This window comes from Convolutriloba macropyga, chromosome 10 (assembly GCF_964194025.1).
Source record: "Convolutriloba macropyga chromosome 10, txConMacr16.3, whole genome shotgun sequence".
Classification (NCBI taxonomy): Eukaryota; Metazoa; Xenacoelomorpha; order Acoela; family Convolutidae; genus Convolutriloba; species Convolutriloba macropyga.
The window spans coordinates 36,182,497-36,195,512 of record NC_134477.1 but is presented as its reverse complement, the minus strand read 5'-3'; the positions used below and the strand labels follow the sequence as shown (position 1 = coordinate 36,195,512).

Sequence of the window (13,016 nt, the reverse complement as noted above, 5' to 3'; positions counted from 1 at the left end):
GTAGGCAAGAGCACTAGCCAGGCTGATCAAACGAATTTTTTTTAAAAACCCGAATGCAAAATTTGTTTCACAAAAATACGGGATGCTAACTTAGTTTTGATGTTCAGTATAACTGCATTTAGATGAAAAAAGTCTATACAACGTGAGAGGGAAATAGCAAAGCATCCTTAAAATACCTTTTTTGTGTGAATATATACTAACAGTATTACACGCTTATCTTGTTAAAATGAATCATAGACGTTGTAAGTCTCTGTTGATTATATCAGAAGTTAGGTTTTTTTTTATTAAATTTTTCGAACAGAAAACCTGATAGTTTCTGAAACAACCGATTCTTATAAAATGGGTACATTTAAAGCCTAGGCAACAAAAATCGATGCCTATTTTCTTCGTGGGAAAACAAAAAAAAAACAAGAAAGTTCTATTTTTTTCTGCTTATTGTATTTGACCCTGACAAAAACATGTATGTGGTTATTGCATGAAAATGTCCAAATTTTCTGCAAAATTAACATTTTAATTGGGATCATTGGCATATGAAAAAAGTGTTAAACTTTTTTTATTTGTCATGTCAGTGTCGATTTTTGATCCTACTGCAGCTGGGAATTAAAACAGATAGAAAATTCGTGGTTAAATTTTCCGTTTTTGTTATTCCATGATTGCGTAGCAAAGATTAATTTCACGGGCATTTTCTAGATGTACAGAGCTGTTTTGAATTCTGGAAATCCTCAATTTGAGTGAGTTGTACTTACGTAATCAGTTCTTTCAAGAAAGAAATTAACAAAATCTGGGATACAATGTTCTCGCTAAAAGTTGCCATCAGATTGCTTGGCAAAATTCTCTTCTTTTTTCTATCATCAATCATTGAAGTCAAAGTTTTAGTCAATTTAGCTGTCTCTCTTTTCGAGTCGTACTTCGAAGTATGGTGCTGCAGCGACCAATCCAATTAAAGGAGTGAGACCAGGAATCTTCTTGCCCTCTCCCGGCGGACATATTTTGAATCTGCGCATGATGTTTGCAAACACAAGGTACAGTTCCATTTTGGCAATGTTCTCCCCTGGACAGGAACGGAGTCCCACTGCAAATGGCATCAGGTACTGGCTCTTCACAAAGTTACCCTCAGAATCTGAAAAAAAAACAAAGAGGGCATAAACCAGGCTTGATTGTTGTCTTCTTTTTTAATTTTTTTTCCAAAATGTATGCCCTTTCCCTAGTGGTTAGCCAATTAAAAATCTTGCAAGAATTTTACGAAATAATGCATAACTCTTTCATTTTTCTAACAAGAGACCTGTAAGAATTGAATTCTTCTTGCAAGAATCTTGCAAGATTTTGCATCAAATTTTTGTTTAACTGCAGGGTTGAGGTTTCTCGTTGAGCTAAAGATGTTAAAGCTAAACCCGAATTAGCTAATATAAAGTCGGAAAACTGTCTCAATGAGAGGAAGTTTTGAATCATAATGCAAGATTCTTGCAAGATTTTAATCCACTCATCACTAGGGGTAGTGCATCGAACTGGCAAAGTTCTGATTCTCTGCAAATGAAAATTAAAATATACTTAGCAGGATTTAGTCAACTTTTTCAGTGCAAATGTTGTCCAACTTTAATGCAACCATAGGTGATTCAAATAGAAATTTTTAGGCCTGGTTACTATCGAGATCTTATTACACTATGCCATCACTCGCTGAAACAAGCTCTCGCTAACCTACCAAGAAAATTGTGTGGGTTGAAAGTGTCGGGGTATTTCCAGAACTCGGGATCTTTGTTCATGAGTGCCAGTTGAACCATCATCCTCGTTCCCTCTGGGATGTAATATCCATGGAAGTCGGGAACATCTACGTTCGCAGTGTGGTCAATAGCAGTGATTGTAACTGAAACAAAAGGATAATGTTTAAATATGTTTTAACGTATTAACAGTATAATGCACTAATGTATAAATTTATCGTTATGATCACCACCACAAATTTATCGAACTTCGAGGTAAAACAGTTTGTGAATAAATTCAAGAAAGCGATAACAAGCGGGGCCGACATTAGCTGAATAGCTTCCATTTAAATAGCTCTAGTTTCTCAAGAGCCGAATCTTCAAAAAAATTTCCTTGACGTTTTCGCTTACTCTGCTGAAAATAACGTTTATTAGCCAATGAGTAGATTTCCTATTTTGTAATAAAGTGTGGTAACAATTGCCCTGAATGCGACGAAATCCCCTTTTCCCGCAAAATCCTGGGATTTTTCGCCTTTCTTAACTTCTACATAATTTTAAGCTCATTTTTGCAACACATCTACAACCTACTGCAACATTTAAATGAAAAACAAGTATTTCATTTTGTCATCACTCATAAAATATTACTTCATAGAATAATAAAATTTGTCACTAGCATTATTGACTGTTTCCTAAAATCAAGAAATTTAAGCAGTAACCACACGCCCACCCAATTTGAATATTGCGTGCATTGTACATTAAAAACAGGACCTTATTTGAAACAAATTGTGCATCATGATTTTATCATTTTTGAAACTTTTTTCATTTAATGGCAGCTGTGCTGGGTTTTTAAGTTTTCAATATTACTGCAGGTTACATTTTAGTCTGAAACAATCTGAATTTTTTGTTCTTTCAGTTGAATTACCAAAACGCGAAACTGATTATTGCTGCAGTTGCACTTGCATGAGATAAAACGATTAATCAAACTTTTTTTGTATTCTTCCAAATTCGATTGATCACAAAGATTCACGAAAATAGGAGATTTTTTTTATCACTATCATTGTTGGACGTATTCGGACTCCAGCTAATTGGCCACTGAAAATTTGATTTCCAATGAATTTCGAAGATTCGTAACGCTAGAAAGCTATGTTTTCCTTTCTTTTCCCAATTTGTGATTTGGACTTTAATCACTATTAGAGGAAACCTAAAAAGACCATAATCATAAATTTTATGCCAAAAAGATAGTAATTAATGTAAAATAGGGTGAGCTCTTCTGTAGATAATTGGTCCCAAAGTTTCAACCTAATTATAATTTTAGGTATGCGATTACACTTTTTCCTGTTTGGTGACTAAAGTTAGCATTTACTGTGTGCTAGAAGAAAATATATATCGTATTCACAATGCGACAGTTTTCGGCAAGTGTTAAGTAGCTATTTCTTTTGTCACGAAATGAAAAGTTGTAAAAATTAGAAGCTATGAATTTGATTGTAATTTGCTCATTCTCAAAACTATCATTAAGTTTTGCAAAATTCAGATGAAATTTTGACTGAATTCAACCAGAAGTACACAAAATTTTTATGCAACTAGCAACGGAACACATGAGAACAAAACCAACAGGTTAAGAAGTTCAGTGATTAATACATTAAAAATCGATTTGTGCGTAAATTGAGTTTGTCAACTCCCTCCTCCTCAACTAACTTTCCCCAAGTAAGTTTAAAAATAGATTCCGATTACATTATTGATATTTTTTATTTGTTCTTCTTTCGGAGCTTATAGAGGCTACTACATCAACACTTATTGATTTTGTTATTTTATTACATCTTTCGTAAGTAAGGGCACATAGCTAACGGAAACCATAAACGGCAACAATTCCGCATGAAAAAAATCTTCGAAATGTCCCAAAATTTTATTCTGATCTCATCATGGATAATTCAAAATGAATTGAAACCAAAAAACAGTTTTTTTTAAAAAAAATTTGAGAAACCAATTCAGTGTAAAAATAAATGATCTCAGCTTGCTAATGGAGCTTCAGTTGTTGCAATATCGGGGATCACAGGTCGAAGTTTCAGACCAAAACAACCTCTGCTTAGGCCGTCCCGGACCGTAGTGGCTTTCATCCGAACATTCTCAATTTATAATTCTTGCATTAGAAACTTTCAATGCGGTCCAAGTGTGCCTGAATAGATCTCTGAGCAGACCATTCAGACCAAAGCGAGCTCCGATAGGACTCAAACAAGACCTTTGTCGTGTTGGGAAGATTCTCATTAGACAACTGTCTAGACTCAAAAGCGACGCCAATCCTACTCAATTCAGTCCGTATTCCAGAACTTTTGCCTAAGAGAGGGAATACGTCTCTGTAATTCCCTGTAATACGCTCTAGGTTAACCCTTGAAATACTTAACGACCGTCCTCGACCGATTTAGAGCTTGAAAAGACTATCCTTGACAACCCGGGTCGAGGAATTCGTCGAAATTTATGTAAGAAATGCGCTGACAACCGCTGAAAAAAAATATTTTTCAGCGGCCTTATCTTACATAATTATCCGCTTAATGTGCTGAATTTTCAGCACCTTTCTTACATAGTTTCAGCACTTTTCAGAACATTAAGCGGATAATTATGTAAGATAAGGCCGCTGAAAAATATTTTTTTTTCAGCGACTGTCAGCGCATTTCTTACATAATTTCAGCACTTCTCAACACTTTTCCTACATAATTTCAGCACATTAAGCGGATAGTTATGTAAGATCTAACTGCTGAAAAATATAATTTTTCAGCGGCTTTCAGCGCATTTCTTACAAAACTTTCAGTACTTATCTTACTCAATATCAGCACTTATCTTATACATTTTCAACGACTTCCTTGCACAAGTTGAAACTTTTTGAGTTGTTTTGTCTTCTGATATGATGAAAGTGTGACGCTTTTCAGTTGGTCTTTTTTTTCAAAACAAATGAATTTTTTTTTAAAAAACCACGCAGATTTTTTTTATTGATTCGTTGCTCTTCAGAAGTGCAAAAGGTGAAGGAGCCTACATGCTGACTACGTTATAAGCAATAGTGAGCAAAAAAATTGCACGTAAAATTATGTAAGAAAGGCGCTGAAAGGTGCTGAAATATTTTTTTTCAGCGGATTCACCATGTGCTGAAAATATGTAAGAAAGGTGCTTAATCATATGCTGATTTTATGGAAGAAATGCGCTGAAAGGTGCTGAAATATTTTTTTTCAGCGGATTCACCAAGTGCTGAAAATATGTAAGAAAGGTGCTTAATCATGTGCTGATTTTATGTAAGAAATGCGCTGAAAGGTGCTGAAATATTTTTTTTCAGCGGATTCACCACCAAATTCCTAATTTTCAGCGCATTCAGTACAAATCTTACATAAATTCAGCGCATTCAGCGGATTTCTTACAAAAATATCCGCTTACAGCTGCTGACCCCTCGACTCGGGAAATTTTTTGTATTAAAAGAATTTGTCTGGTCTTTGGGTGATGTGCTCGAAATTGCCTGGAAATAAAACAACCGCCTTCGAACTAAAAAAATCCGTGGCTAGACAATAAAACGTGTCCTGTAATTTAGCCGGACCATAAAACTGCTGGAATTTGGCTGGGTAATAAAACGTGTCACTGACCAAAAAAAGTTTCACGTGCGTTTTCATTTCCATTATTGCTTATAACGTATTCAGCATGCTTTGTCCCCAACTCTTGAAATTGGAATCTACCAAAAATGTGCATCTTTTTTTTAAGAAAAATGATTGCGTTGGATGGGAAAAAAGAATAACGTCACATTTTCATCATGGCTAATGGGAAGACCACTACAATTGAACTAACTAAATTCATTCAATCAACTTTTGTGGAAATGTAGACCAGGTGCGATAACTACATTATCTTACAAATCGCAAAAATTCTTGAGTCTTTCAGTTTTACAACTGATATTTAAGTCGGATAACTCTGAAGCAAAGCCGTTGAGTCCTGCAACAAAGCTGCTTCTGTATGTACAGAAGAAAAAAGTATAACGAATAATTTTTGAGTTGCTGAAAAACAAGATAATGAAAAGAATTTTGCTCGACCCATCAAAATAGCATGTTCGAGCTAAGATAACTATGAAAATACGGTGCTTGATCCAAAATTCCTATGAAAAGAATATTACTGGACTAATGAAAAGACACAAATCCCACCCACTGTTCCCCTGTCTGATCAGAGGTTGCTATGATCTGGAATACCTACCTGGTATACGTATTGTTGGCATGTTTACTTTTAAATAAACAATTAAATTCCAACCTGGAGTGAATCTCTGTACTTCATGAATGGTAGCCATGGTGTAGTTGCAGAGAGAAGTGATGGCATTGAGGTGTATGATCTGATCACGCTCAGGGAACTCTCTCCTCAACTCATCATACACTCTCTCTTGCACATCAGGACTGTGCAGCATGTTCAACAGAGCCCAACCTAAAATGCAGGTGAATATGTGTAAATAAATTTTCAATGGTGTAACATTACACGATTATGTTGACTGACTTTCAAATATTTTGTCATCCCAGGCGCAGGACCCAAGGCAGCTCCCAGGTCGAGGTTTGGTCAAAAAAATAATGTAAGATTAGCGGTGAATTGCGGTAAAAAAACTTTTTTCACCGCAAAGCGCCCGCATCTTTTAGAGTTCAATGCGGTGAATGTTTGAGGTTTTTCGCAGTGAAATTTTTTTTCACCGCAGTCACTGGATTTATTATAAAAAAAGAAACTTTCGTACAGGGGTTCGAACCTCTCACCTCCTGAATCTTGCATCTTTTCGCGATTTTTAGCTGTGACACCTCGACCCGGGCTGCGATCAGACGGACCAGATTCTCACAGGGAGTATCGGACACTTTAGTTGCCCGCTAGAATAATTAAACTTACTGAGGTTGTGCACTGGTGTTACAAATTCTCTTAGACACTAGGAATACCCATATTGAAAAATATGATTCAGCAGGGCAATTGTTGTCAAAATTTCTCTCTCAGAAAAAAAGGATTTTACATATACAACGAGTTCATACAATAGTATTTCCCAGCGAATAGATGACCAACTTAACAAATAAGAAACATTAATTAGTCCTTGTTTTCGTCGTTATAGCTCATCAATCGAAACGGTCAAAATTTTGAAAAAACAATCTCTTCACAAGTTTATCCTTACGTGGCGAATGTGAGATTATGTCCATCACAACTTTTCATGATGCGAGTCTTTATTGCGAGGAATAGGGCTATTTTTCGATAATGTTTTCCAAGCTTAATTGGTCAAATATGAACGTTAAAATATGAACGTTAAAACCCGTTGACTACGTTATAAGCAAAGACCAATTTTCAGTGCAAATGTAATGTTTTTGGGTGCAGCATAAACATTTTAGGTAGAGGTAAAGTTGAGACTCATATTTGCGTCGATCTAAAGTCCAGAGTCAAAAACTTTGTTCGAGCCAAAGTCTAGCTGAACGATTAGGTCCAGCTAAAGTCTTGTCATGGGCTGTTTGATTCCAGTATGGTCTTTTCATACTACTTTGTGGTCAAGCATGGTCTTTCCATAAGTCGAGGCCTCAACCTGTATAATGAAATTCTTGGTTGCCGAAACAAAACAAGGACCATGAACACATATAGACCTAATGTTGCCATTGCTTCCAATTGGACAATCAAATAATCCAAAGAACTTTTTAGTTGAATTTTAAAAATTAGAGTAGTGCAAAACAAATGGCCCTTCTCAATTAAACAAAGCTTGATACAGCAGGCCAAAAACAAAAGATCTTGATTTTATTTTTTAAAAATAAATTGCGATGTCTTAATGAGGTCTTTTATGTAAGATTTTCAGGTAAAGCTTGTTATGATCCTCCCAAGACCCTCATCAAGATGCTGGCGTGATGTTTCAAGTTTCTTTCCACTAGGTATATTTAATTCGTGAGTCAGCCACTCTTAATGTTTTTTAGTCGGCTTTATTTTTTTTGCCCCAAAAATAGATTTAAATAGCTGCTTTCAAGTTTCCCCCTGATCCTGATTTTTAGTAACGTTAGTAGCAGATTAAGTTAGTATTCGTAAATATTTTAGCTAAATTCATATCAATTGAGATCTTTTTGCAGTTGAAAATTTCAACTCTTAATCAATTTATGTGGTGCATATTTAGGTAAAAGAAATTAGTAGGCTGTTTAAGTTGCTCCTGTAAAATTTGAGCACAATTTTTCAGGCTACCTAGCTGTGTACTCATATTTAAAAACCTATCAAACCTTATAGGTGCTTACAATATTTAATCAGATCATAAACAATTAAAATAAGTCTTTGAGGCAAAAAATTGCAGAATCACTGGGGTATGTAGTATTACTAATCTTCAATCGTGAACAACTCTAAACATCTTTGAGAAAACCAAGAGTTTTGAAGCACTTCCTTATTTTCATCCTGCAATTTGAGCTTGTCTATTGCTATGACTTGAAAATACCTTTCAGTGGCAAGATATACCAAATTTTAGCATATTCGTAAACAAGATTACAATGGGCAGAGATAAAATTGTCCCAAAGTTTTTATATAATATCATTGAAAAAAGGAAACTTATCAAGCCACATAGGTACTGTGGGATTTCAATTAATTGGGATCAGCGGTTAAAGCTTTTAATTTTTGTATGGTCAACGCAAAATTTTCAAAATTATCTAAGTAAAATTTACGCTTCGAAGCGCCAAATTATGCAAGATCTAGTCGCACAAACAGCAAAATGATGCAAGATTTATGCATAGAAACGCTGAAGTGTGCATGACAAGCGGTAACTAGGTTGACAAAATTTTAAAAAATTTCATCAATCTTCTTTCTTATTCTTGCTTGAAAGCGTTGATTTTATGACTCACAATTCAAAGCATTTACCTCAAAAATATAAAAAAATGGAGGGGAACTTTCTAACTTGTCAACTTTAGTTACCGCTCATCTTACCTCATTTTGATAAAAATTACTCGGACCGGTACCCAGGTATATGTACAGACTTATGAAAAGACAATGCTCGACCCAAACGTACTATGAAAAGACCATACTCGACTCATTTGAGCTATGAAAAGATTTTAGCTGTACTTAAAGACATTCTTGACTTTAGCTCGACTCAGATTTTTCGCATAAGACTTTAGCTGGATTTAAAATTTTACAAAAGACTTTAGCTCGACCCAATATTTGGGCTGGACCTAAGCTCGACACAATATTTGCAAACAAAGTCGAGGTAAAGTCTTTTCATGGGTCCATCATTGGTCTTTTCATAAATCTGTTTCTCTTGCCATTGAAAATGTCCGTGCAATATTGCATATAATGTAGTCAGCGTGAATGCTCTTTCATTTTTTACCATTCAGAAGAACCACTAACCCCCCAAGAGCCAGCATTATTTTATTTTTTAATAAAGAGTTAGTTGTCAATTTTGGAGGGGAAAAAATCTGAAAAACGCTAAAATTTTGTCATGGCTAATGGTATTAGGACCAATACACTTAAGCTAGCTGGTTTCATTTAATCAACTAATGTGGTTATATACTCGAGCTGCCATAAGTCTTTATATTAAGATTTCACGAAAACCTTAAGGCTTTTGGTAGTTTTTCAACTGTTTCTTAAGTTGGACTGCTCTGGTGCAAAGCTATTTGCTCTTGATCCGGCTCTGCTTCTGTAGGTACAGAAGCAGCAAAAATGAAAAACTTCGGATTTAAAAAAAAGACTTATGAAAAGACTAATGGTGGACCCATGAAAAGAGCTTAGCGGGACTTTCTGTGTTATGAGAAGACTTAAGCTCGACCTATGAAAAGATATTAGCTCGACTTTAGCTAGGAAGCTCAACCATGTAATTATAGTCAATATTGCCCCCCCCCTCCTACTAGACTTTAAGTCTTTTCATAAGTGGAGGCTTAGGCCTGGGTAATATTGACCTCTATACCTAGAGTGGTTGTTGTGGTCTCTTGTCCGGCCATGAACAGATCAGTCAGCACAAATGGAACATCATCTTCACAAAAGGGTTCCTCGTTATTCGGGTTCTCTCTTGCTTGTTTGAACTGCTCCAGTAAGAAGTCGGACACACACTCGGGTTCCCGTGGTATGTCCTGTTAGTAATGTCATTGATAACATAAAATAGCAAAACAAGTACTTGTTCATGTACAGAAGAGCGTTAGCACATTACAGTACATATAAGAGGCGCCAGAAGATCTTGACTGTTAGTTGTGACCCTGTATTAAAAAGAGTGGAAAATGCAAAATATTAATTCAAACATTCTGCAATATGTCTATCCAATGAATATAATTCTACTGATTTGTGCAAGTCTACCCGGACCCTAGTGCCAGAGTAAATCAGTGCTGAATCATTGTAAAATTTGAAATTTTGAAATTTTGGACAAAGCAGGTTTTTGAGCATGACAGAGGCTTAAAATCTTTTTAAGACGTTGCTAAGACGTTGCAAGTAACGTATTCACACTAGAAAACAAATCCGCCAATATCAGTAAATACACGCCAAAACCAGTAAATACACGCCGAGTTCCTAGAAACTGATAAATTTGGCCCAAAATTGCAGATTTTTATGGTTTTTGTTTCCGATTGTGATGGAATTTTGTTTGAATGTCTTAGTTTTTTGTTTTATGCCATCAATCTCCTCCAAATGATGTCTGATGCGTCCTGGAATGTGCCTCTTCTTCAACCTTGTTCCATGCTGATCAACTTTACGTGCCCACTCTTCTGGAGATCGCAGTAAACAGTGTACAGAATTTTTATGTTCGGACTATTAATGTCAAAAGAATGCCAGTTGCAATCAGAATATGCCAGTTGTAATCAGAACGCCTGCTGCAATCAATTCAACTACAATTAGATCTCCTATTTTTTTTACTACAATTAGATCTCCTACAATAGTGACAACCCTACGATCAGTTTTCCTGTAATAGTGACAATCCAGAATCAGTAGTGACAATCCAGAGAGCAAACTTTTATTAACTTAAATTGAATTAAAAAATTAATCAAAACTTGGCACTGATGCATGATGAATGCTTTGATTTCAGCTTAAAACATTTCACTTCATCTTTTCGATTTTGGTTTTTCTGAGATAAATTTAAAAATGACTGTTTTTTCCCCTCAGAATATGTCGTTTTCTCCCTGTGCAGTACAAGGTCAGAATGAAAATTTCCCCTGATCTTAGAAAAAGAACTCTTAATCTGTAGGCTGTCTATGATGTTTTCCGAGATGTGCTTTTTCGTTGTCTGTACAAACATTTCATGGTAAAAAGTGACATGATGATAATCTGATTATAGTAAGAAAAACAGACTGAGAAATACTATGATTCAGCGCAGCTTTACTATGTCACTATGATCGGGTAGACAAAAGACTAAGTGCACAAGAATGAAAAGACGGCTCGCGGCAGTTTTTGCCTATAAAACAGATTATTCTAACACACGCTTCAAGCATAATAAAATCTTTTTATTATGAGAGATAAAAGATCTTCTCGGCAACTTTTTCGGTGCACTTTTGAGAACAATGGTATCAACGTAAAACGCTAAACAAAAACTTTAAACCATTCACTTTGGGTAATTCATATAATAGTAACAGCTCCAAGGACTTCACTGTGCTAGCACTATCAAAGTATTCAAAAAAGTAACAAAAAATAAGCAGTCCATTAAACTTTTCTATATAAAAAAAAACAAATCAATGCATCTTATAATGGGGAGATATTTGATTATCCGACTGAAAAATATTTACGGTCGTCCAAAAAAAAATGTTTCAAATAATAGTCAGCTAGTTCTGATAAACGCTATGTCAAATTCGAAATCACAAGGAAACATAACTTTTATCTTGAGCATAATCATTCCCAATTGAAGTACAAGCAGAAAACGTTTCTACATTTTTGCGAAAGCGCTGACCTCTGCTACAAATTAAGTTGATAGCTCGTGTCTTTTTCCTGCTAAAACATTGAAAAATTTAGTTAAAAACGCTTCCAATAATACGAGATTTACTTTGCATTCAAGATTCGAGGCAACCGAATGAAATATTAGCGGAAACATTACGCCACAGAAGTATACCCAATACCTCGGGCGCAAATATGCCCGATCTGTGATTTTCGTGTCCGCTTTTCCTATGTTATTACAATGACACTGAAACATTATCGTAAAAATAGCTCCATTAGCAAAAACAAGCAAATTTTAAGGGAATTGCGCTACCCCTGTTCGCAAAAGTGTCCAAATTTGAACCGAGAATTTAAAGTACAAGATATGTATCGTATTTTTGCGCGCTATGTATCACAAATCTGCTGGATTTATGTATATCTTTTTCATACGCACTATATTACGAAATTAAGCTCAATTTTGCACTATAATCCTGAATTGAACCTAACTTAATGCGCGTTTTCGTGCATAAAAGTGGTTATTAAAGCTTTATTACTACTACTAGTTCTTTATTACTAATTTATAACTACTTAATAAAGGGTATTACTTATTAAATGATATTACTCATTAATGGGTATTACTACCTATTTCTACTTTATTACCACTTATAGTACTTTATTATACTCATTACTACTTATTAGTACTATTTATTACTACTTATTAAAATCGGCCAGTCCCACATTGATATATAAAGCCTTTGATGAGCGAGGGATTTTTCGGGAAAAAAATCCGTTTTTGTGGCGCTGGCTCGTACACTATATATATATATATATATATATATATATATATATATATATATATGTATATATTTATATATATATATATATATATATATATATATATATATACAAAATCGTGAAACCAATATATTTTTGCAAAAATCGCGAAAACCACTTCCCCGAAAAAAAGGATACAAAGGATATCTCTTAGTATCGTTCATTTTATGTATCTAATTTTCGAGCGAATTTAACTAAGGCGGAAATTTTGGGGTATACCTCTCCGGTGTAATCAAACAATAACTATTGTGATCAAAATTTTATCAAAAAAAACAATTTTTGCCTTTCAAGACCTTCTTAATTGAACTATCAAGTGTTGGTTAAGTTTTGAAAAATTTTGGTAAAAATTGACACCAACTCAGTATGGGTTTAGAAGTTAACCTAGTCTCATTGAAAAGAATGAGTGCTAAGATTAATTTTCATAACGAGTCTTTTTTTTGCTAGTAATTTATTTTCAATTATTCAGGAGCCTTTTTAAAGTGAATTTTGTGTTTTCTTTGAATGAGAGCCTTTTTTGCACCAAAATAGAATAGTCCGCAGATATGCACTAATGCAGGGCGAGAACAACTTAAAGTTTCAATTTCGTTTCAGTTTTTGTCTTTTTTGAATTTTTGCCTCCTACTTAATATACTCTATAACACATAGATTAATAAAATAATTACAAAAAAAGTTGTT

The 13,016-nt window shown here is 34.7% G+C and overlaps 1 protein-coding gene across 1 annotated transcript in view; it reads right to left on the bottom strand.

Annotated features, from left to right (window-relative positions):
- Positions 1-606: 606 nt before the first annotated feature.
- Positions 607-13,016, bottom strand: part of LOC142348011 (cytochrome P450 2U1-like) — a 15,454-nt gene continuing 3,044 nt past the window's right edge. Inside the window, exons 2-5 of the mRNA XM_075399177.1 lie at positions 9,586-9,748; positions 5,964-6,131; positions 1,700-1,861; positions 607-1,120 (exon numbers count right to left, since the gene is read on the bottom strand). Coding sequence (XP_075255292.1) covers positions 882-1,120; positions 1,700-1,861; positions 5,964-6,131; positions 9,586-9,748 — 732 coding nt within the window. The 3' untranslated portion in view covers positions 607-881. The remainder of the gene's footprint in view (positions 1,121-1,699; positions 1,862-5,963; positions 6,132-9,585; positions 9,749-13,016) is intronic.